General features: G+C 46.0%; 1 protein-coding gene across 1 annotated transcript; it reads left to right on the top strand.

Annotated features, from left to right (window-relative positions):
- The first annotated feature begins 1,695 nt into the window (after positions 1–1,695).
- On the top strand, positions 1,696–25,027 carry LOC116982647 (septin-7-like). Its single transcript, XM_033035958.1, has 13 exons — positions 1,696–1,984; positions 6,118–6,220; positions 10,292–10,398; positions 11,792–11,892; positions 12,252–12,386; positions 13,880–13,997; positions 14,747–14,839; positions 15,454–15,550; positions 17,288–17,339; positions 18,259–18,384; positions 21,312–21,447; positions 21,907–22,052; positions 22,421–25,027. The coding sequence occupies exons 1-13, from the start codon at positions 1,946–1,948 to the stop codon at positions 22,458–22,460; spliced, it is 1,293 nt and encodes a 430-aa protein (XP_032891849.1). The 5' UTR covers positions 1,696–1,945; the 3' UTR covers positions 22,461–25,027.
- The last annotated feature ends 113 nt before the right edge of the window (positions 25,028–25,140 follow it).

The raw sequence follows: 25,140 nt of genomic DNA on the forward strand, positions 1-25,140 counted from the left end.
CCAGTCATTGAAAGTGGGCATGCAGGTGCAGCAGGCAGTGAAGAAAGCGAATGGTATGTTAGCTTTCATAGCAAAAGGATTTGAGTATAGGAGCAGGGAGGTTCTACTGCAGTTGTAAAGGGTCTTGGTGAGACCACACCTGGAGTATTGCGTACAGTTTTGGTCTCCAAATCTGAGGAAGGACATTATTGCCATAGAGGGAGTGCAGAGAAGGTTCACCAGACTGATTCCTGGGATGTCAGGACTGTCTTATGAAGAAAGACTGGATAGACTTGGTTTATACTCTCTAGAATTTAGGAGATTGAGAGGGGATCTTATAGAAACTTACAAAATTCTTAAGGGGTTGGACAGGCTAGATGCAGGAAGATTGCTCCCGATGTTGGGGAAGTCCAGGACAAGGGGTCACAGCTTAAGGATAAGGGGGAAATCCTTTAAAACCGAGATGAGAAGAACTTTTTTCACACAGAGAGTGGTGTATCTCTGGAACTCCCTGCCACAGAGGGTAGTCGAGGCCAATTCATTGGCTATATTTAAGAGGGAGTTAGATGTGGCCCTTGTGGCTAAGGGGATCAGAGGGTATGGAGAGAAGGCAGGTACAGGATACTGAGTTGGATGATCAGCCATGATCATATTGAATGGCGGTGCAGGCTCGAAGGGCCGAATGGCCTACTCCTGCACCTAATTTCTATGTTTCTATGTCTGCTACTTCTTCTTGTAGGATTCCGGCAGTGTAGACGCTGCTAAGCGTATTACTGCCCTCCACAGGTCAAAGTTTGAACTAAATTCTTACATACAGTCCTGTAACTTGCAGGAATTGAAGAACAGCCCTGGATATCAGTTGATGTTTCTCACTGTGTCCAAACAAAGATGAAACAGAAAAAGCCTCAACTCCAAGTCCTGTCAGTCTAACAAACAATACTTTTCTTTCTACCCTGTACTTTTTACATTCTAGGAAAACATGCTTAACTGTCTCATTACTCCCACATTCACACAAGCCAGAAACATGTTTCCCTACAATGCACAAATAGTAATTTAACACACAGTGTCCCAACCTCTGTCACCCGAGTCGAGCTAGACAGCCAAATATAAACGATGGCTATTCTATTCGCGTGACGCTAGAATGAACGGTTAACAGAAAAACCCGCGAAAAAGCTCCCGCGCCAGCCAATCGTGAGGGTTTGATATTACTAGGTGCCGCTACAAGGCTATTTAGGACCAAAGATACTAGAGGAGCTAGAGGATCTTTGTTTAGGACTGAGATGAGGAAAAACTTTTCACCCAGAGATAAGAGTTGTGAATCTGTGGAATTCTTTGCCACAGAAGACAGTGGAGGCCAATTCATCATTGGATGTTTTCAAGAGACATCGATTTAGCTCTTAGGGATAGGGGATCAAGGGATATGGAGGAAAAAGCCGAAACGGGGTACATATTTTGGATGATCAGCCATGATCATATTGAATGGCGGTGCTGGCTCGAAGGGCCGAATGGTCTACTCCCGCACATATTTTAAATGTTTCTGTGCAACTGCGAGAGCGGACACTCGACAGTGACCAAAGATCTTTGACAGTGACGGCACTGCTGCCCGAGCGGGGGGTGGGGCGGGGGGTTTCAGCCAATCATGAGCACGCTGCCTTGCTGATGTCAGGAGAGGCGTGGCGCAGGTTTGTGAGCCAATGGGATGATGGTGAGTCCTGGCTGGAGCCAAGGGGCGGGGTAGAGCAGCGCGCACGCGCACTGGCAGGGTGGACGCGCGCAGGCGGGTGTTTAGTTTTGGGCTTTGGTTTTGGGAACGCGAGACATCAGCTGGTGCGGGGGCGCGCCGGGTGTGGTGTAGGCGGCGGGGCGCGCGCACGAGCAGGATCCCGAGCCCCGGAGACAGAGGCCGCGCCGGTTGCAGCCAATCCGTCTGTCGTCGCAGCTCCGGGCCCCATCACTTCCACCGGTCATGATTGAGCGACCGGAGACGGCCGTCTGCGGCCTGCCGGTGAGTGGAGGGAGAAGGGATCGGGTTGAGTAGAGGGGGGGGTGGATGGTCTGGTGGAGGGTCGGGTGGAGTGTCTGATGGTGAAGGGGGTCGGGGGAGGGAGAGTGGTGGGGTGGAGGGGGAGAGAGGGTTGGGATGAAGATCCGGTTGGAGAAGGAAGGGGGGGGGGGGGATGGGTGGAGGGGAAAGGGGGTTTCATAGGGGGGGGGGGGTCGTAGGGGGCTTCCGGTGAAGGAAAGGGTTGAGGTAGGGTTGAGAGACCAGGGAGATGGAAGTGGAGGTCGGGTGGGGGTTAGGTGGAAGTGGGGAAGCGAGGTCGTGGAGGGAGAAGAACGTCGAGGAGAGGGTGGAAGTTGAGGGCGGTCAGATGGAGGGAGTGTGTGCGGGGCATCGGATGGGGGGAATGGGTGAGGGTTCGGGTGAAGGGAATGGATGAGAGGGTGGGACGGGTGGTGGATGATGGAAATCGGGTGGAATAGGAGTCGGTTGAGCGTGGGTGTCAAGTGGGTTTAGAGGATGAGGGGGCATGTGAAGGGGAAGGATATGGCCAAGGGGAGTGGAGGTAGACATTGGGAGTAGGAGGAGAGGAGGTTGGGTGAAGGGCTTCCTGTGGAATAAAAGTGGAATGTAGTTAGATGGATGGAGAAGGTGAAGTCAGTCGGGTGGAGGAAGTGGGTGAGGTGGGTCGGGTAAAGAGAGAAGGTGGAGGGGAGAGGGTGTTGGGGTTTGGGCAGGTTGAGGGTGAGGTGAGTGGAAGGAGGTGAATTGGGATGTGTGCATTAGGTCGAGGGTGATGGATGGATGGTGGGAAGGAGTGGGTGAAGGCTGGATGGAAGGAGACAGTGAAGGTGGCTGGATTAGAGGAAGCGGGGAGAGGAGGTTGGGTGGACGGAGATAAGATAGGTTAAGTGGAGGAAGAAGAACAAAGACATTGAGTGGAGGGTGATGGGGTCAGGTGGAGGGAGAGTGTTAGTAGGTTGGGTAGTGAGGGAGAAGTCATGTGAGGGGTTCAGGTTGAGTGAGAAGGAGTTGGGATTAGGGAAAGGGTGTGGGTAAGTGGGATAAAGCAGTGAGGGGAGGGTCAGGAAATAAGCTGTTTGGGGGAGGATGAGGGGGTTTGGGTGGAGGGAGAAAGAGAGAAGGCTAGGTTGTGTGGAGAAGATGGGTAGGAGGCCAGGGCAAAGGAAAGGAAGGGGTGGTATAGGGGAGGCAAAATGTTGGGATAGGAATGGGGGATTTATGAGGCAAGCTGGCAGGTACAAGGGTGAGGTGCTGGGTGAAGGTAGTGGATATAGGGGTCTGAGTGGAAGGAGTGGGTGAACGGATGGGTGGAGAGTGAGGAGGGCCTAGTGGCGAGAGGGGGTGGATGAGGGTGGGCTGGTTGGATGGGATGAAGGGGACCCAGTGGAGATCGAGGGAGAGAGGGCAGATGGGGTGGTTTAGTGGAGGCAGGTGGGGATGGGAATTAAGGAATTATGAGGCCAGCTAGTACGGACTTGGGTGAGGACGAATGGTATGAAGGTGTCTTCTGGGATATCACAGTGGGAGAAGTGGTGGGGGCTGAAACGTGGGTAGTGGTTGGGGGAAACTGAAGCTGAGTGTTCTGTTCAGATGATGGTGGCAATCAATGGTAGAGGGTCAACGCAGATGGTTTGGAGTCAATATCTAGGTGTGGGAAGGATGAGGATGTGAGGTGGAGAAGGGCTGCTGGGGAAGGTCTGGCAGTGGGGTGCATTTGGTGGAGTGTTGAATGGGGGTCGCGGTTCAGGAGTGATGGAGCGGTGAAGGTGCGAGGGACCGGAGGAGAGATGAGTAAGGCAGTGACGTAGATAGTTAAGACTCTCTTGTTGGAGATGGGTCATTGCATGGCGTTATTGTTGTGCCAATGATATTTCATAACTTGTTTCTGAATGAGGTGGGTTTAGGTCTTGCTGCATGTAGTCATGGTTGCAAATGGCATCTATCATCGATAATTCATTAGTGCACATGTCCACCTCTGACCTTATGATAGAAGAAAGGTAATTGATAACTTGCCCACACTGACCAACATGTTCTATCTGCACTGGTCTCACTGTTTGGCCTATAGCCCTCAATACCTGTCCTGTCAATGTACCTGTCTAAATGTTTCTTAAACGTTGCGATAGTACTTGCCTCAACTACCTCCTCTGGCAGCTCGTTCCATACACACACCACACTTTGTGTGAAAAAGTTACCCCTCAGATTCCTATTAAATATTTCCCTTTTCAACTTAAACCTACATCCTCTGGTTCTTCATTTCCCTACTCTGGACAAGAAACGTTGTACGTCTATCAGATCTATTCCTCTCATGAATTCATACACATCAATAAGATCACCCCTCATCCTCCTGCACTCCATGGAATAGAGTCCCAGCCTGCTCAACTTCTCCCAATAGCTCAGGCCTTGAGTCCTGGTGACATCCTCGTAAATCTTCTCTGTACTCTTTACAACTAGACATCTTCACTGTAACATGGTGCCCAGAACTGAACTCGATACCCTAAATGCGGCCTCACCAACGTCTTGTATAGAAACGTAGAAAATAGGTGCAGGAGTAGGCCATTCGACCCTTCGAGCCAACACCGCCATTCAATATGGTCATGGCTGATCATTCAGAATCAGTATCGCCATATAACTACAACATGACCTCTCAACTTCTATCTTCAATATTCTGACTGATGAAGGCCAATGTGCCAAATGCCTTTTTGACCACCCTATCTACTTGAGATGGCATCTTCAAGGAACTATGTATCTTGCACTCCTAGATCCGTCTGCGCTACAACACTCACCAGAGCTACACCATTCACTGTGTAGGTCCTGCTTATGTTAGACTTTCCAAAAAGCAACACCTCACATTTCTCTGTATTTAATCCCACCAATCATTCCTTAGCCCACCTTCCCAACTGATCAAGATCCTGCTGCAATTTTTGACAAACATCTTCACTATCAGCAATACCACCCACATTTGTATCGTCTGCAAACTTGCTAATCTTGCCATGTCCGTTCTCATCCAAAGCATTGACATAGATGACAAACAGTAATGGGTCCAGCATAGAACCCTGAGGCACACAACATTCACAGGCCATCAGTTCGAGAAGCAACCTTCTACCATTAACTTCTGCTGCCTTCCATGAAACCAATTTTCTATTCATTCAGCTATCTCTCCTTAGATCCCAAGCAATCTAACCTTCCAGAGCAATCTACCACGTGGAACCATGTCGAATTCTTTGCTGAATTTAGCTCTTTTTTGGGTAGGAACTGGAAAATATAGGAAATAAATGTTCTGCGTTGTGGAGAGTGGGAGAAAACAGGGAATGTGTATGACCAAGAGAATCCAATAACATTTTCTTGCAGTGCAGGGATGCTGTTGGCAGTGACTGCATCTTAATCTTAACTACTCTATTTGAAAGAGGTGTAAACAGAGGGATATGTATGAGGACAGAGGAGACAGTTTGTTAGAAATGAGATGCAGAGTCCAGCAGTGGCTGAAAATGAAATAATTGAGAAATAATTCTAAAATAGTCTCACTCAGACAGATCGTCAGCCACTCCAGTCTGTATTTCAGATTTCCAAAATTCGGTATTTTGGATTTTATCTCCTGTGTAGGCACAGCATTTGTTGTTCATCAGCTAGCTAGAGCTATATGTTGAAGATCAGTCAGACAGTTAAAAAATTCTTAGTCTTGTTTTCAGATTTCTTTATGGCTCAACTCTGCTCTCTTGGTTCTTCGCACCCTCACAATTGTCGTTCTTGTCCTGTGTGCATTGTGCACCTGCACCTTTTGTCACTCCACAATTGAATGATTTTCAACTGGTGACAATGCCCTAAGCTATGGAAATCTGCCCAAGTCCCCTTACTTAGAGTCACACCATAAAACTGTATCTTCTTTATCATCATCTGTGAACTCCTATCCTAAAAACTCTTGTTTGTATTGTTGCAAATTTTAATTTTGTAAGGTATAAACGTGGGAACATTTAGTCATCTGGCAGATCTTAGATATTCAAGAAACATGGGAAGCAGAGAACATACATGACAGAGGGTCAGAGAGAAGCAGAGTGGGAATGACTGGGATCTGGGAAAATGAGATGGCTGTAACTCTTACATCCTTTTCCTTTCAGTATGCCCGTTCCTTGGAAGGATATGTGGGATTCGCAAACCTCCCAAACCAGGTGTACAGGAAGTCAGTGAAACGAGGTTTTGAGTTCACGCTGATGGTTGTGGGTAAGTAAAACTAGGTATAGCCACCTTGCTTTCACATGGTGTTTTTAATCATTGTTCCCTCATTCACCATCTACATCCTGGAGTCATTATTGACAAGAATCGAAAATGGATAACCCCATGAACATTGCGGCTAGAAAACCAGATCAAAGATTATTCTTTGGCAGGTGAATTGTTCATTGGCTCACTGAAGTCTTTCATCCATTCACAAGGAACAAGTCAGATATTTCAGTGCACTCTACTTGCTTGGATGAGCCCAGCTATAGTAAGAACCTCTACACCATGAGAGAGGGTTGGAGACAAAACAGTTAAGGGTTGACACAACATCCTTGTTATTGTACTGAAGACATGAACTCTTGAAATCACTGCACTTCCAGTAAGTTATTATGGTACAGGTACAATGTTAGCATGTACCCAATAATTTAGAAATTTGCACAGGTATATCTTTGCAAAAGAACGACAAATCTAATCTAACTAACTTTGCCCAGTGATGGAAACTTGTCGATACATCTGTCAAGTGGTACTTCATTGAAGCCCTGCTTGGGTTTTGGCAGACCACTTGTGCTGGAGATTTTATTGCAAATTTGGTCCAAAGATGGATTGAAGAGCTGAGTTCCACTGATGAGAGTGACTGCCTTTGACATCAAGGCAGTTTTTGACCAAATATAGCAATAATGAAGAAGGGTCTCGACCTGAAACGTCACCCATTCCTTCTCTCCAGAGATGCTGCCTGTTCTGCTGAGTCACTCCAGCTTTTTGTGTCTATCTATAGCAATAATGACCCCTGATGAAACAGATTATTGGCAACAAAGGGAAAACACTCCGGTGATTGTGGTTAACTTTTGTATAAAAGAAAATGATTCTAGTTGTCGGAGATCAGATGCCCCAGCCCCATAATATAATTCCTGGACTACTTCAGTGTACTATTCTGGTCCTAACCATCCTTAACTGCCTCATCAATTACCCTTTCTTCCATCATTATGTCAAGAGTTGAGATATTTGCCGATGATTGCACAATGTTTAAATCCACTTGCAGCTCTTCCGCAAATTAAGCAGTCCATTATCAGCATGTCACAAAGATGGACCACTTTATAGCATGAGCAGTGAAATAAAAAGTAACATTTGTGCCACTGAAGTGCAAGGCACTGGCCATCTCCTAAAGAGAGATTCCAACCAAAGTAACCTTGATATTCAGTAGCATTGCCTTTTGTCAAGTCACCCATCACATACATCTTCTTGAATGTAGCCAAAAAGCAGAACCTCATCTGGCTCAGCCACATAAATACCATTGCTACGTGCTGGGTATCCTATGGGGAGTGATTTAACACCTGATGCCCCCAGGCTCTTCCACCAAATATAAGGTACATGGTTGAATACCCTCTGCTTGCCTGGATGAGTTTAGTGCCAACAATTACCAAGAAGTTCATGAACATTCAGGACAAAGCAGCCGACTTGATTTGTGCCTACCGACCAAGCTAAACATTCACTCTCGGCACTTGTAATGCACAGTGGCTCTGGTGTGCACCAGACGCAAAATGCACTGAGATCGCAATGGGTTATTCTCACAGCAGCTCTCAGAACTGTGACCGCAACATGTTAGCACAGGTGTCAGAGGTTATGGGGAGAAGGCAGGAGAATGGGATTAGGAGGGAGAGATAGATCAGCCATGATTGAATGGCGGAGTAGACACGATGGGCCTGATGTCCTTATTCTACTCCTATGCCTTATGACCTTATGAACATCAAGAACGACATGGGCAGCAAGCTTCATGGGGCATCATTACCTGCAGATTCATCTCCTAGTCACGCACTGTCCTGACTTGGAACAATATCACTGTTTGTGTATTATCTTTGGGTAGAAATCCTGGAACTTCTTTTCCAATATTAAAGTTGGAGTACTTTTATGAGGACTGCAACAGAATGGGATATTTCTGCCAGACATCCCTCTCCACAATCTTGCCTGCGAGATGTGTCCCTCAGCTTTGCTGTTTGTGACGCTTAATACTGCTGTCCAACTGCCATTTGTGCTCATTAATGCTATCCTACACTCACTAGGGACAATATACAATTATACCAAGCCAATGATCCTACAAACCTGTACGTCTTTGGAGTGTGAGTGGAAACCGGAGATCCCGGAGAAAACACTGCAGGTTATGGGGAGAACACACAAACTCCGTGCAGACAGTACCTGTAATCAGGATCAAACAGGGGTATCTGGTGCTGTAAGGCAGCAACTCAACTCTACTCTGAAGAAGGGTTTCGGCCCGAAACGTCACCTATTTTCTTCGCTCCATAGATGCTGCTGCACCCGCTGAGTTTCTCCAGCAATTTTGTGTACCTTCGATCTTCCAGCATCTGCAGTTCCTTCTTGAAAACTCTACTGCAATGCCTCCTTGCCGCCCTGTACATTAAAATCAACCTACAATGTGTCAAACCCATCTAAATAACATTTTTTACTCAATTAATCAGGATGACGCTTGTAGATCATAGAACAACCCAGGAATAGGTTCTTCGGCCCACAACGTTTGAGCGGAACGTGATGCAAATGCACACTCTTGCCTGCCTATGTATAATCCATATCTCTCCATTCCTTGCGTATCCATGTGCCAATTCAAAGTCTCTTTAAAGACCAATATTGTATCTCCCTGTCGCACCACACCCAGCATTGCGTTCTAGGCACTCATCACCCTCTGTAAATCTTCTTTAAACTTTACCCCTCTCACCATACATCTATGGTCTCTAGTATTTGACATTTCCATTCTGGGGAAAAAAGGTTCTGACAATCTACCCTATCTCTGCCTTTATATACTTCTGTTTTATATACAGATGCATAATCAATTTTCCAGCAACTGATGGTCCAGCACCTCCTTTAATATGGAAACAATTATGAGATTGCACTTTAAATCCCCCCCGGGAGTCCCTCCCTGAAAATATGGTGCTTAGAATGGGCAAGGTGGTCCATCTTGCCCTTATCGGGACTTTCGTGGCTGGACTTCCGATCAGTCAGTCGAATTTTCATCATGCGGCCAGGGCTCTGGAACTCCGGACCGGGCAATCTGTTCCCATAAATAACTTTCATGGCCGGACTTGCGATCGGCAGGACAAAATTTCTCCCTGCGGTTGGGGCCTCTGGAACTCCAGCCCAGCTGCAGCCGGAAAATCCCTTCCTATAGCCAACTTCTGAGGCTGACATTGTGCTGGAAAATCGGTGGTGGATCTGTACTTCCATCAGGTCTCTCCTCAACCTCTGGTGTTCCAGATAAAACAATCCAAGTCTGTCCAATCACTCCTTGTAGTGAATACCCTCTAATCCAGGTATTTTCTGCCCATTGTTTCTGAGCTGATCTAGATCCCACTGTACTTTGACAGCCTTCCTCGCACGACTCCAGCAATCTTGGAGTCATTTGCAAATTTACCAACCAACCAACCCATCTACAGTTACATCCAAGTAATTTATATATATATATATAACAAACCACAGAGTTTGCAGCACAAATCTCTGCCGAACTCCACTGGTTACAGACATCCAGTCTAAATGTCATCTTTCCACCTCGACACTCTGTCTTCCATCAGTAAATCAGTTATGAATCCTTATGGCTAAATCACTGATAATCCCACATATCTTAATCTGGATCATCCTACCATGGGACACTTTATCAAATGCCTTACTAAAATCCATGTAGACTGCGTCCACCACCTCCCTCTTCTATCATCTCAGTCTTCAGACGTTCATCTAAAGAAGGTTCTCAACCTGAAATATCACCATTCCTTCTCTCCAGTGATGCTGCCTGTCCCACAAGGAGTTTTGGATTATATGCCAGCAATTGCTTTGGCTAGGTATGAATTATTTCTCATGCTGTGTTCCATTTATTGTTTGTGATGTACAGAGTAGGCAAAATTCATGCTACAATGAGAAGGTTGTACTAGTGAACTACTGCAGCATCCAGTTGACTGGCTGTTTGGAAAAGACCCATTGCATGACCCACATCCAAGGTGACCTGTGTTGGGTGTCCACATCTAACCCTATGATGCCTGGTTGAGATTTATCTGTACTGTTTTGTTTTTTTCCCTTCAGGTGAATCGGGCCTTGGCAAATCAACATTGATCAATTCACTCTTCCTGTCAGACCTGTACTCCAAGGAATATCCTGGTCCGTCACTTAGGATCAAGAAAACTGTACAGGTGATTAAAAATTTGCAGATTCTGGACATCTTGAAAAAAATGACAAAATGTTGGAAAACCTCAGGCTGTGAAAAGTTATTTCTGTTTTCATAGATGTTGCTTATCGTCCTTAATTTTCTTAAACTGTGCAGGCGATTTGCTGGTTGGCTGTGAGCTTCTTCATCCATTGTGTGCTGCAGGAGATGTTTATTCACAACCATTGATGCCCATTAAACTTTAAAATAGTTGGGTGGGGGGGAGAGATAGAGATTATGGTAGAGTTTGTGACATAGTACAATTTTCTATGCCTGATGATTTATAGTGTTTCATTAGCTGCAAGGTGTATTCTAAATGTGTCTATTTTAACGCATTTGTCGAGCCCATTTGTCACAAGTAGAGGTTATCCTGGGTGCGAAGATGGGAGTTTGTCTCCACAATGCTGTGCAGTGGTCACTCTTGGTACTGTTATGGGCACACACCTGGAGATGGTGGATTGGTGAAGTTTGGTCATCCCTTGCTAATTCTCTTACCACTTGCTGCACACCAAGTGAAATAGCTTTATTTTTCACAATTTGTGCATCTTGAGCAGTGATGGTTCTCCTGAGATATTCTTAATGATATTTTGAATTATCTGTCTTCACTACATCACTGGTCCTTGGTGTTTTCCCTACTTTTCCCTAGTCCATATCAATGTGAAGTCTTGCGTCATCAGCTGATGGCTAGCAATTGGTGATAATCAGCAAGCAGTTTCCTTGTCTGTGATGGACTGATGTCATGAGGATTAGAATTCATGTTGACAGATACAGCTCCACATTGTTCAATAGTATAATTTGTGTGATTGTTTCTTCATGTGTTTGTTGCTTGTGGAGTACTTTATTTGGTGTGTATGTGTGTTGGAAGCTTTCTGCTATTCCTGGTGGCTTTTGGGATTCCTGAACACCCTGCTCTTTTCAACGGCCTATCTGTGGTCCAGGCTCACCAGATCCTGACTTATTTGAGCTTTAGTGAATATGTCTGGTTAATATTTTGGGCATTTGTCTACTTGTGTAGAACCGTATGCTGAGTTGGAACCATCAAGTGCATGCCGACTCCCATGAAGCACTTGGAGTTCCACGAAGATGGCACATAAAATGTGGCAACTGTTGTGTACAGATTCAGTATGGTCCACCGTGTTACACTCTTATATTTATTATATTGTGCCTAATGTCTAGCAGGATTGTCACTGAACGGTATGCAAAAAAGAATTTCACTGTGCTTGGGTACACGTGACAAAGTACCATTGAATGATTGCCTGCCTTTTTTTTGTTCTTAAAACTTGCTCATACCCCTGCTCTTTCCACTTTCACTGCAAATGTGTGTTAGCTTTAGACATGGTATTCAGTAGCCTGAATGCAGTTTATCTGTTTGTTTCCAGGTTGAACACGCAAAGGTTCAAATTAAAGAAGGAGGAGTACAGCTTACACTGACTATTGTCGATACCCCAGGATTTGGAGATGCGGTGGACAACAGTAATTGGTAGTTTCAGATTTTACTTACTTGCATACTTACTTACTTACTTGCATATTTACTTACTTACTCCGTCTCTTGTATCTTATAATTGTAACTGCCATCTTGGAAAGTTGTCAGATTTTTAAAGAAAAAAATACAGTGGCGCAGTGATAGAGTTGCTGCCTTACAACGCCAGAGATCCTCTGGATCTGGATGTAGTACGCTGAAAAGCTCTAGGTAGAGCATCACTCAGCATTAACTATAGGTGATGTTTGCTAGTTTCCACACTGTATCTCTAAAGTAAAGGAAACATGCAAGTGTAAGAAAACACCCAAAGTGCTGATGGTGTCTATTATTGATTTGTAATCTTTCTGGTTTCCTTGCAGTTGGCAGCCAGTTGTAAATTATATCGACAGCAGATTTGAGGAATTCCTGAACTCTGAGTCACGAGTGAACCGGCGACAGATAGCAGATACGCGAGTGCACTGCTGCCTGTACTTTATTGCACCCTCAGGACACGGGTGAGATTTGCATGAGAGTTGCATGGGGTCAGGGCAAGTGAGGGAATGTTGTCTAAAAAATTCCCACGGTGCAAAGCCAAGGTGATACAGACACACACCGCGATGAACGGGAAGGTTGGCGCTGTAATTAAGAGAGCTAAAGCACAGTGTATGGTAAGTCCTTTCAAGGGGGGGGGGGGGGGGGGGGGGGGGAGAGAAGGATGGAGAAGGAGTAGAGACAACTTTTAAGAAGCCAGAGATACACGGCTGTGAAGTTCGGCGGACATTTAACATTACCGGTTAGTTCCTTGGTTCTGAAAACTACTGCTTACCTTTTTTCCCCAATGAGCCAATTAAATTCACCAATCAGCATCGGCTCCAACCTCGAGAACCTCTGAGAACCTTAAGACCTCCTGTCGACCCACCTACGGCTCGAGAATTCTCGCTAATCCCCATGGCGACTTCATTCTGGATGCCGCTAATTTTTCAACATGTTGAAAAATTCTCGCCGACCATAATGAGGCCGCAGCTTGTTGCCAAAATGTGGGAACTCCTTACGACCATGAAGGCGACTCCCCGGCAACCACCCGTGAACAAAGTCTCCTGCGGTCGTCTAAAAAGTCGCCTATGTGGGACAGGCCCATAAGCAATAGATCGTCAAAGTATCCCAGTCACCAATCCAGCCGGTTGCACTCCCCCGACAACTCCCCAGAACCCTGCACATTCCTTCCTTTCAAATGTTTATTCAGCTCCATACGAATGTTACAATTAAATCCCCCTCCTCCCCAGAATAAATTCCAGACACTCACCAATTACTGCTAGGAAGTGAATATCCTTCTGTCTCTTTATTCAGTCATATCAAGTTCTTTACCTGTCCTCCAATGAAAGCTATCCTGCCTTCATCTACAGCCGTCGTAATTTTAAATACCATTCTAGGATCGCCTTCCAGGTATCATTTCAGTAATCTTTACTGTATACCCTCATAAATCTTCACATCCAGAAAATGTGTCCAGAATTGAACACAATATTCTGTCTACACAGCTGGACCCCACCCCCCATCCTCGCTCCATCCACAGATGGGTCTTCCTCCTCCCCTTGCTTTGTTCGCAGCTAGGCCCCACTCCCAGCCTCGTGTATCCACAGCTGAGCCCTACTCCCGGCCTTGTCCGTCCACAGCTGGGCCTCCTGGCCTTGTCCATTACAACCCATTCCCACTTCTGCTCAGCCACTGTCTAGGTTGCATTCGCACACTTTCACATGTGCCACAAGCGCTCCCTCCATTCACCAACCTGAGCTCTGGTCCATGTGTCCTCTTGCACCCCATTCTAAGACACTGCACCTGCGCAGAAGTGAAATAAACTTTTAGTCAGAGAGCCATCGTTGGTGCGAAGGGTGGAATATATTAGAGGAACGTTGAATGTGAGCAGCCACGGAGGGAAGAATGATGTTCACTGCTTCCTTAACGCAACAGTTCCTATTGCAGCTCTCAGTTAGATTCTCCCACTCTCTTGCAGGCTGAAGCCTCTGGATATTGAATTTATGAAGCGTTTACATGAGAAAGTGAACATCATTCCACTTATTGCTAAAGCGGACACCCTCACAACTGAGGAGTGCTACCACTTCAAGAAACAGGTAAAGCAATGCCCGGTGATGTAACAGTATTAGATGCCATCATGTAATCGGGGTCTGTCCGAGGGAAAGTCACAGTGTAACCAGTGGTCACTGTATATCCAGGGTCTGTTCCTATGGGTGGTCACTGTGTAACCGGGGTCTGTTCTGGGGGGTGGACACTGTATTACCAGGGTTTCCCCCTGGGAGGTCATTGTAACCAGGGTCATCGCAAGTTAGAGGAACAGCACCTCATCTTTCGTTTGGTAACATACAACCCAGCAGTATGAATGTTCAATTCTCTAATTTTAGGTACCATACAAGCACCCCTTCTCCCCTCCTTGACCCCCTTCCTCCATTAAAAGTCAGTTAACCCTAGCCAACAGTTGGTCTATCAGAGAACCACCCTGCCTGAGGCCATGTGTTGTCGGCCCTGATTTGTCCTGGTCTTTTCTTGCTTCAAATCCCTGCTCCCTTCAGGTAGCCTGAAGAAGTGTCCTGACCTGAACCGTCACCTATCTTTTCTCCAGAGATGCTACCTGGCCTGCTGAATTACACCGGCTTTTTGTGTGTATATGTTTCAATGTTATTCTTGTCAAATCATATCAAGAGCATTTTCTTGTCAGATGGTGATTCAGACCAATGTGATGAGTGGGGGAATTATGTTTTGCCTTGACTCTTTATAAAATTAGCATTAGTATTGATAAGCATGGATTGAGACACAAACCGTCAGAGTGTTTTTGCTATTCTTGTGAATTTTCCTTTCTCCACAGATTATGAAGGAAATCAAAGAACAGAAGATTAAGATTTATGAATTCCCAAATACAGAAGATGAAGATGATAATAAATTGGTGAAGAAATTTAAGGTAAATGCTTACTTGTCTTTCTGTCCATTCAGTGCCCTTTAGAGATTGACAAATTCCTGATTAGTAAGGGTGTCAGGGGTTATGGGAAGGCAGGAGAATGGGGTTGAGAGAAAAATAGATCAGCCAAGATTGAATGGCAGAATACTTGATGAGCGGGGCGGATGATTGCAGGTTACGGGCCAGATCCGGCCCTTGGGCCGTAGGTTGCTGACCCCTGATGTAGATGGATGGGTTCATAAATTTGGCGCAACGGCCAACTCGCCAACTGTCTGTCTCGTCCCTTCTTTGTTTTTTTTTAGTATGTGTTATATGTATGTTTTAGTGTTCTTTAGCTTGTTATATGTGGAGGGTGGGGAACTTTTCTTTAATCTCTTACCTCGACGGAGTTGTGATTTACTTTCCGTATCGTATCTCCGTCCACACTGCGGCCTAACATCGTGGAGCTGGCGGCCTCGGCTGGAGACCGACTTTGGGAGCTCCAACCGCGGGAGCCTGCGGACTTTAACATCGTGGAGCTCGCGGTCCCTGGTTAGCGACCGACTTCGGGAGCTCCAAGCCGCCGGGAGCTTACCTGGATAGATATGAAAGTTCATGATAATTTCTTCTCTCCGAAGGATTGTGTACCCCTGGCAGTCGTTGGAAGCAACCTTGTCTTTGAGGTCAGTGGGAAAAAGGTCAGAGGTCGGCAGTATCCATGGGGAGTGGCGGAAGGTAAAGGTTCTGTTGAGCTTTGATTGTGCATGTGAGATTTTTAAACTTTTCAGTGTTAAATACTGCATGGATCTGACTATTTACATAGGCTTTCGACCTTAAACCAGTGCACAGGTGGACAAAGCAATGTCCTCGCTCTTCAGGGAACGGGGATTCCCCTCCTCCACCATAAATGAGGTTCGCACCAGGGTCTCTTCCATACCCTGCAACACTGCTCTCTCTCCCCATCCCCGCACTCGCAACAAGGGTAGAGTCCCCCTAGTCCTCACCTTATACCCCACCAGCCGGCAAATACAACAAATCATCCTCCGCCATTTTCGCCACCTCCAACGTGACCCCACCACTCGCCACATCTTCCCATCTCCCCCCATGTCTGCCTTCCGCAAAGACCGCTCCCTCCGCAATTCCCTTGTCAATTCTTCCCTTCCCTCCCATACCACCCCCTCCCCGGGCACTTTCCGTTGCAACTGCAAGAAATGCAACACCTGTCCCTTTCCCTCCCCCCTCGACTCCATTCAAGGACCCAAGCAGTCGTTCCAGGTGCGACAAAGGTTCACCTGTATCTCCTCCAACCTCATCTACTGCATCCGCTGCTCTAGATGCCAGCTGATTTACATCGGTGAGACTAAGCGGAGGTTGGGCGATCGTTTCGCCGAACACCTCCGCACAGTCCGCAAGAACCTACCTGAACTCCCGGTGGCTCAGCACTTCAACTCCCCCTCCCATTCCCAATCCGACCTCTCTGTCCTGGGTCTCCTCCATTGCCAGAGTGAGCAACACCGGAAATTGGAGGAACAGCACCTCATATTCCGCCTGGGTAGTCTTCGGCCGGCGGGCATGAACATTGAATTCTCCCAATTTTGTTAGCCCTTGCTGTCTCCTCCCCTTCCTTAACCCTCGAGCTGTCTCCTCCCATCCCCCCGCCCTCGGGCTCCACCTCCTCCCCTTTTTCCTTCCTTCTCCCCCCCCACCCCCTATCAGTCTGAAGAAGGGTTTCGGCCCGAAACGTCATCTATTTCCTTCGCTCCATAGATGCTGCTGCACCCGCTGAGTTTCTCCAGCATTTTTGTGTACCTTTGATTTTCCAGCATCTGCAGTTCCTTCTTGAACCCTTCAATCTAGTTTGACCATTCAGTTTAATCTCAGTTGATCAGTGAAACAGCAACAAATTGATGGAAACCATTTTGCTATTAACTTGATAATTTTACAGTTGAGGTGGCTTGATTTGTTTTGGAATATTATTAAGAAATAAATTGGACAAACAAAGCTTGGAAGGTGTTGAACACTGTGTTTGGATCCTGGAACTTCTCCCCACAAATGTTCGCCCTGTTCATAGATTTAACATTCTACAGCTTTTACACAAATCAGCAAATAATTGGCTTTATCAGTGTTAGATGACATAATGTACTAGACATATATACGTGTGTGTGTATATATTACACACACACACACACACACACACACACACACACACACACACACACACACACACACACACACACACACACACACACACACACACACACACACACCATTTTCCCAATCATGCTTTAAATCCCGTAGCACTGCATCCTGTTTATCAGTGCCAAAAGCACAAATACAGACTATTGTTTATTACATAACAAAAAGGGAGATATTGATGCTAATAAGCAGGTCAGCCTTGTTAGAGTAGGATGAGTACCTATGTCTGTATGATGAGGATGAAAATAGATTTACTTTTTTCTCAATCTTTTACAGTTGAAAATGGAGACCATTGTGATTTCTCCATTTTGCGCAACATGCTGATCAGGTAAAGTTCATCAGACAATGAGAATGAATCATTGAATCATTGTGTTATTGCAGCACAGTGTGACGTGCTCCGTAACTGTAATTAATGACACATTATTCTTTCATTGCATTTCATTTAGTGAAAATCCAATTTTCATTTGAGAGTGCTGATAAACGCCATCCTTGGAGGCAATTAGTCTTTTTATATAAGACAAAAGAATCTCAGTTTCTGAGCTATATTCCAGGGTTGTTGGTAATCAGGGAAAATGTTTTTGCCATCCACAAATGGTGTAGTTGACCTGGGAATGAGCTACATTACAATCTTGGGATATTGTATATGGTTAGTGAGGGTACGAATAGGAAGATAAGACGGATGAATGTTTGTTGAGAACCTGGTGCTGGGAGCAGGAGTTCAGGTTTTTCGATCATTGAGATCTTTACTGTGTCAGAGGTGACCTGTACAAGAGAGATAGGCTGAGGGGTGGCCTTAAGAGATTTATGAAATTATGAGGGGCATAAGTAGTGTAGACTGTCTTTTTACTAGGTAGGAGAGCCTAGAAGTAAATTTGGGGGTGAGAGTGGAGAAATTTGGAGATCTGTCTTTTTTTCCACATAGGGTGATGAATAACTGGATCGAGCTGCCAAAGGAGCTGGAGGCAGTTACCACGTTTAAAGATGTTTAAACAGATAGTTAGATAGGAAAGGAATTGAGAGAAACAAGTCTAATCCAGGTAAGTGGCATAGGAGGCATCATGGTAGACATAGACAAGGTGGGCTGACAGGGCCCATTTCTCTGTGGCATTATTCTGTGTGTTGGTGGGTGGTTTTAGCTATTGGGGAATAAACTGTGCCTCCTGGGTTTGACACAAGCTTAGTGTTGAGTTATACTTGTGATCTGCAAGGAAGCTTCAACTCACGTCCTAGTCATGCTTTTATTGCAGGACACATATGCAGGATCTGAAGGAGATTACCAACAATATCCACTACGAAAACTATCGAAGTCGAAAGCTGGCAGCTGTGACGTGCAATGGAGTTGACGCCAGTAAGACGAAAGGCCGCCTCACCAGGTGAGCTCCATGGAAAATATGCTGCCTGTTGCCCAGTTAGCTTGCAAAGCAAACCCACCATAAATTTATCCACATGCCGATTAATGAGATGAGCAGTAACCAAACATCAGATTTGCGCTGCAGCACATTGAGCTGCATGGAGATGTTGAGCTGTGTACTTGAACTTTGTTGCACTGCCTTCCCCCCCATAACCTCTGACATGCTTACTAATCAAGAATCAAGATCCCTGTCCATTGACCGATCAGATATATCCTAGGATATTGTGTGAAACCAGAGAGGAAATTGCAGGTGCCCTGGTTGAAATTTACGAGTAGTCGTTAAATTCAGGAGAGGTGCTGGAAGACTGGAGGGGGTGGCAAATGTTGTGCCTCTTTTCAAGAAAGGCTGCAGGGAAAATGCTGGGAACTATAGGGTGGTGAGCTTAACATCTGTAGTTGGAAAGTTACTGGAGAGTACTCTGAGGGATAGGTTATACAGCCATTTGGATTGGCAAGGGCTGATTAGGGATAGTATGCTTTGTAGCATACTTACTAACCAACCCATCTGCATGTACATCAAAATTGTTCACATTACAAACAACAGATGTCCCGACACACATCCCTGCGGAACTCTACTGGTCAGGGACCTACAGCCAGAACAATATATCTTTACACCTCAACCCAGTATCTTCTATCAGTAAGCCAGTTCTGAATCCAACAACCATGGATAGGACATAACAACAATAACAAATAAATAAGCAAATTATTATTTGTTCTAAGTAAAACAGGCCATGACAGTGCAAAAAAACATATGACATAGAGCAACCATAGTACAAAGCCCTTCATGAATTGGTGTTGAGTTAGGGTTGTAGTTAGGGTTGTGCAAGGTGTTTCAAGAACCTGATGATTAATAGGGAAAAAACACTTTTTGAACTTGGAGGTACAGGTACCAATTTTCAGGCACCTGTAACTTCTTTCCACGTCAGCAGTGAGAAGAGTGCATGGTCAAGATGGGGTGGTTTTTGATTTTGCTGCCTTCTTGAGGCATTGCTTCTTGTAGATCTCTTCAATGGTGGGGAGGCCAATACCTGGAACTCTCCAATGCCGTCTCGTGTTACATAAAATTGAAGAATTGGCATAAAGCAATAGGGGCATAATTCAATTCAATTCAATTCAACTTTATTGTCATTGCACAAATACGAGTATAGGTACAATGAAATGCAGTTTAGCGTCTGGTCATAGTCATTGTGCAAGATAGTAGAAGTAAAAATAAAAATACAAAATAAGCATACAATAAAAATAAAAAATACTGGTTAACAATGTGTGGATTGTGGATGAATTATAACTGTATACAAATGGGAGAGTCTAAAGATAGCTAGCGACGGGACTCTGAGTTCAGCAGTGTGATGGTGTTGTTGGAAAAGCTGTTCCTCAGCCTGCTTGTGCGAGACCTGAGGCTCCTGTACCGCCTCCCTGATGTGAGGAGGGCAAACAGTCCATGGTTAGGGTGAGAGGGGTCCTTGATGATTTTCCCGGCCCGTCTCAGACACCGTTTTCGGTGGAGGGCATCCATGGCCGGGAGTGGGGCACCGATGATGTGCTGAGCGGTTTTCACCACCCGTTGCAGTGCCTTCCTGTCAGCTGCGGTGCAGCTGCTGTACCATACCGTGAAGCAGGTGGTCAGGATGCTTTCGATGGTACAGCGGTAGAAGTTGGACAGGATCTGGGGGGACAGGTGAGCTTTCTTGAGCCTCCTCAGAAAGTAAAGGCTCTGCTGCGCCTTTTTGATCAATTTGGTGGTATTGAGGTACCAGGACAGATCCTCTGAGATGTGTACCCCGAGGAATTTGTAGTTGGAGACGCGCTCCACCTCAGTCCCGTTTATGTGGATGGGGGTATGCCTGCCACCTCTGGTCTTCCTGAAGTCAACAATGATTTCCTTCGTCTTCTTGGAGTTGAGGACGAGGTTATTGTTGGTACACCAGGCTGCCAGGTTCTGGACCTCCTCCCTATAGGCTGATTCGTTGTTGTCGCTGATCAGTCCTACCACCGTGGTGTCATCGGCAAATTTTATGATGGAGATGGAGCCATACTTAGGGATGCAATCATGGGTAATGAGGGAGTAGAGGAGAGGGCTGAGCACACAGCCCTGTGGCACGCCAGTGTTCTGTGTTAGAGTGGAGGAGGTGAGGTTGTTGATCCTAACAGACTGTGGTCTGTTGGTGAGGAAATCCAGTGTCCAATTGCAGAGGGAGGTGGTGATGCCAAGTCCGCTGAGTTTGGTGATCAAGCTAGCAGGGATGACAGTGTTAAAGGCGGAGCTGAAGTCGATGAACAACAACGTGATGTAGGAGTAGTTGTTGTCCAAGTGGGTCAGGGCAGAGTGTAGGGCCGCAGATATGGCGTCCTCTGTAGACCTGTAGGCAAACTGATGGGGGTCCAGTGTGGGAGGGAGGCTGGCTTTGAGGTGAGCCAAGATCAGCCGCTCAAAGCACTTTGCGATGACAGGGGTGAGTGCCACTGGGCGGATGTCGTTGAGACTCCCTGAAGTTGACTGTTCGGGCACTGGCACAATGGTTGAGGTCTTGAGGCAGGGAAATGCGTTTAGAGTGCTTAGGCATCACAGGCGAAGTCGGCCAAAACATCTCGTTTCTGTGCTGAATATTTCTTTATTATTCTATGAACAGGATGCAGGTGTTGACCTTGCTGTACTAACATTAAGGATAGTTAAAAGGAGAAACTGGAGAGTGCATCCTTTTTTGTGAAACTTCCTGTGCCGGCTTGCGTGCGACTTCCTTGTGGAAGGTACTTCAGTAAATGGTCACGGAGTCTGCTGTTCAATCTTGGGTTTGTTTAGCGGACGATGGGCCTGGTCATGCTCACTGCCTGCCCAGAACAAATTGAGGCACAGTTAAAGTGCAAGAAGATAATTGACTTTTATTAATGCAGGAGCCCTCTCGCTGAGATGGAGGAAGAGCGTCGAGAGCATGTGGCGAAGATGAAGAAAATGGAGACTGAGATGGAACAAGTGTTTGAGATGAAGGTCAAGGAGAAGAAACAGAAATTGAAGGACTCTGAGAATGAAGTAAGCTTTTCTACCCACCATCCCCACCCCACATCTCCATTGACCCTTCCGTACGCTTTCTGCACCTTCCTCTCTCTGTAGCCTTTGACTGCAACTAATGGCATTCTGGTGTCTTGTAACCCATCCATCTTGGTGTCCTCTGCTTAATCCAGAATATGTAATTCTGTCCCTACCTGGACACATCTGTACTGAAAGAGAGTGGTTGGTTTGAATTGGACATTACCCAGGGAGCATGACTGTGATGTACTCAGCCATTTCAGAGTGTTATAGAAACTAAAGGCGCTCTTCTTCCTTTCCTGTTGCCACTCCCTCCCTCTTCACTCCTACTCCACTACCTTCCCCTTCTCCCTTCCCTGGCTTCCCCTCCTTCCGCTCTCACTTTCCCTTTACTGCCACCTCCTTCCTTGCTACCCCCACCCTCCCTCTCCTCCTCCCTTCTCTGTCTCCATGCCCCTGTAGCTGCAGCGCCGACATGAACAGATGAAGAAAAACCTGGAGGCTCAATACAAGGAGCTGGAGGAGAAGAGGAAGCAGTTTGAGGAAGATAAAGTAGCATGGGAGGCAGAGCAACGCTTGTTGGAACAGCAGAAACTGGATGCTTCAAAGTTAGTGGTAATTGTACTTGAGGGAGTGCATGAGGAGATATGTGTGGGGGAAACGTTGAGTGTGAATGGGCATTGTATAGCAAAGGGGAGACCTGCTCTTGGGTATGGGCTGAGAAAATGAGGGAAGAGTGTGACAAAGGTGGCTGTGAGAGGTGAAGTGTAAATAAGGGAGTGTGTACAGCTAGCTGCAGGTATGAAGGAGATGGTACATGGGTACATGAAAGGAGAGTGGAGACAGTGAGCATGAGATGAGGGATGAAAACTTGCATGCTACTGCATGTCACTGCCCTCCATGGACGGTTCCTCTTCTGCATATTGTGTGTGCTGTGTTTGAGTGAATTAACTTTTTCTTTTTCCATCCTTCCCAGAACAATGGAAAAGAACAAGAAGAAAGGGAAGATCTTCTGAAGAGGTTTATTATTAGTGGAAATGTTTTAAGGCTCATTCCTTTGGCCATACTGCAACGGAGAGACATTGCTTAAATCTGATCAGACAATTACTTAGCTCCCTGCAAGCCCAGGGCTAGTGAAAAAAACAGTAAATTCTTCATATGTTCCTGGCACTGAGCTCCTTTACAGTGGGCCTCTTGTCTTGTCTTAATATCCCATGAATCACAAGCTGTGTGGTAATGATGACATTTGGTACCTGCTGCTCATGCTGCATGCTCCTCACACTGTCCCCCCATGTGAGAGTAAAACTCAGCTCCACATTCTGTCTGCTTGGTGTGTGATTGCCACCTAGTGGCAGATTCTTCATATGCCACACACTCATCCAACACAAGGATCACAGTGTGGCCCCATCCAGTTTGGCCATTGTATCCTCCTCTGGTATTAATTTCTTGAGCAAGTTGTGCAATTCCAGTGCTGGTAATTGTGGTTTGCAAAAGGTCAGCAGTCTCGTTGGTTCACACTGGGCCATAGAAACAGATCACTGAAGTGCTGATTTTAATCATTCAACGCAAAACAAAATGAACAATCTTTGTTTCATAATTGAAGTGAGGTTATGTTTAATGAGTGGTTTGAATATAGTGAGTCTCGTGCGATAACAATCATTACAAATGGGCAGGACAGAAACATATTGATTCTCTATTTGTATTGGTATTTCACCAGCTCAAATGCCCCATGGATTCAGGATTGGTTGGTCATGAATGGGCCACCTGATTGCCAGTCATGTGCAATGATTCCCTGTATTTGGAGTGACTGGTTTTCTGAATGGGGGCAGGAGCTTCTGTGTGGGGAGACACCTTGTCCTCCAGTCAAGCAAACCGATGCAGTTGCAGGCTGCCCTTCATTTCAGTTGATACAATGACGCAGCGGTAGAATTACTGTCTTAGAGTCAGAGATCTGGGTTTGATCCTGACTACGGGTGCTGCCTGTACACAGTTTGTACGTTCTTCCTGGGACTGTGGTTTTCGCAGTGTGTTCTGGTTTCCTCCCACATTCCAAAGTAGTGCAGGTTTGTAGGTTAATTGGCTTCTGTAAATTGCCCCTAGTATGTTGAATGCGAAACTGGGATATCATAGAACTTGTGTGAATGGGTCAGCATGGATTTGGTGGGACGAAGGACCTGTTTCTACACACTATCTCTAAACTTAACAGCTGCAGAGTCCATGGTTACACTTCACATAATTTCACATCCAGCCCAGGAGGGGAGTCAGAAGAAAATTGTATGTTTTATCCAGTCTGGCGGCTACATTTCTTGAATCGACTGACTGGTGGAACGTGTCGTGTAAGTAATGTAGAAAAGTGCTGGAGGATCTCGACAGGTCAGCAGCATCTGTGGAGGAAATGGACAACCAACGTTTTAGGTTGGGTCCCTGCATCAGAGTCTGAAGAGCCAAAACATTGTCCATTCCCTTCCTGAATGCTGCCTGACCTGCAAAGTCCTTCCAGCATTTTGTGTTTTGTTCAAGATTCCAACATCTACAGTTTCTTGAGTCTCAAATATGGTATAGGTTTGCTGTGCTACTCTGTTACATGGAAATCCCGGGCAACCCCGTTTGTTCATATGCTTCCTGTGGCAGCATCCGTTGAGAAGCTGCATTGTTCCCTTCTTCCCACAGGTGCTTGTGTCTCCTGCTTATTTTCTTTGCTAGTTTTGCATGGGGAAACAAGCAAAGTGCTTTTAGATCACTGCAGATACATTTGTAAAATTGGTTTTGTAAGACATTACTCTGCTTCAGCTCCAGGGTGGATCCCAAACCATGAATGACACAACAGCCAGAAGGTTGGTATTGTATTTCTCCCCAGCTGATCCATCTTCTTTGCATATGAAAGATCAGAAGTTTCAGTCTTGTGTCCAAACCTCTCACTGCTTTGTGGCCACTTCTTCCTTCTGTACTGATGACTCTGTACTAGGTCGTGCACCCACATTCTCCATCGTCTTCCTCCTATTTTTTTTTTTGTCTAATCTTACCTCTTCTCTCTTTCTCTCTCAATACTGGGTGTCTCCCTGTCACTGTCAAGGCCTTTGAGTGCTGGGATGGCATTTTTAACCCTTCTGCTTTTTCACATGTGCTCTGCATTGGGGCTTCTTGGCCTTTCTATGTTGGGAGGGGTCCCTTCCTCTCAGCCTCCCCCATCCTATATTCTCTACTTGCTGTCCTGTCACCCAGTGTCCTCACCAAATCCCTCTCGTGGAAATGGCTTTCTTGATCTGCACTGTGGTGTCTCAATGTTAGCTCTGAGTGGTGAGCTCTCCCTTATTGGCTCGCACTACCCTATGTTGTATCAGTGGCCCTGTGCATTTTCTGCCAATAATTTGGTTCGCTGTGATAAACTTCCATCAGCCATGGTGTAAGAGGAGGAGGAGCAACGACACTTCAGGGAGAGGAACTTGGAGCTGTCTCATTGAATTGAAATGTTATCCTTGGTGTTTTTAAAAAAAAGAAATAAGCTTTACTTGATGTTTTATAAACTTCACTGCCACTTAGTATACATATTGAAATAAACAGATAATCTCTCCAGTTCAAGCATTCCACTCGCAGATGTCTCTGTTTTTGCTTTATACAAGTTCAGTCTGACCTCCACAGCTTGTACCCATGGTGTGGATGTGGTGAAGTGAATGGCTAAGATTATAGCAAATCCGG

Source organism: Amblyraja radiata, chromosome 17, assembly GCF_010909765.2.
Source record: "Amblyraja radiata isolate CabotCenter1 chromosome 17, sAmbRad1.1.pri, whole genome shotgun sequence".
NCBI classification, from domain to species: Eukaryota; Metazoa; Chordata; class Chondrichthyes; order Rajiformes; family Rajidae; genus Amblyraja; species Amblyraja radiata.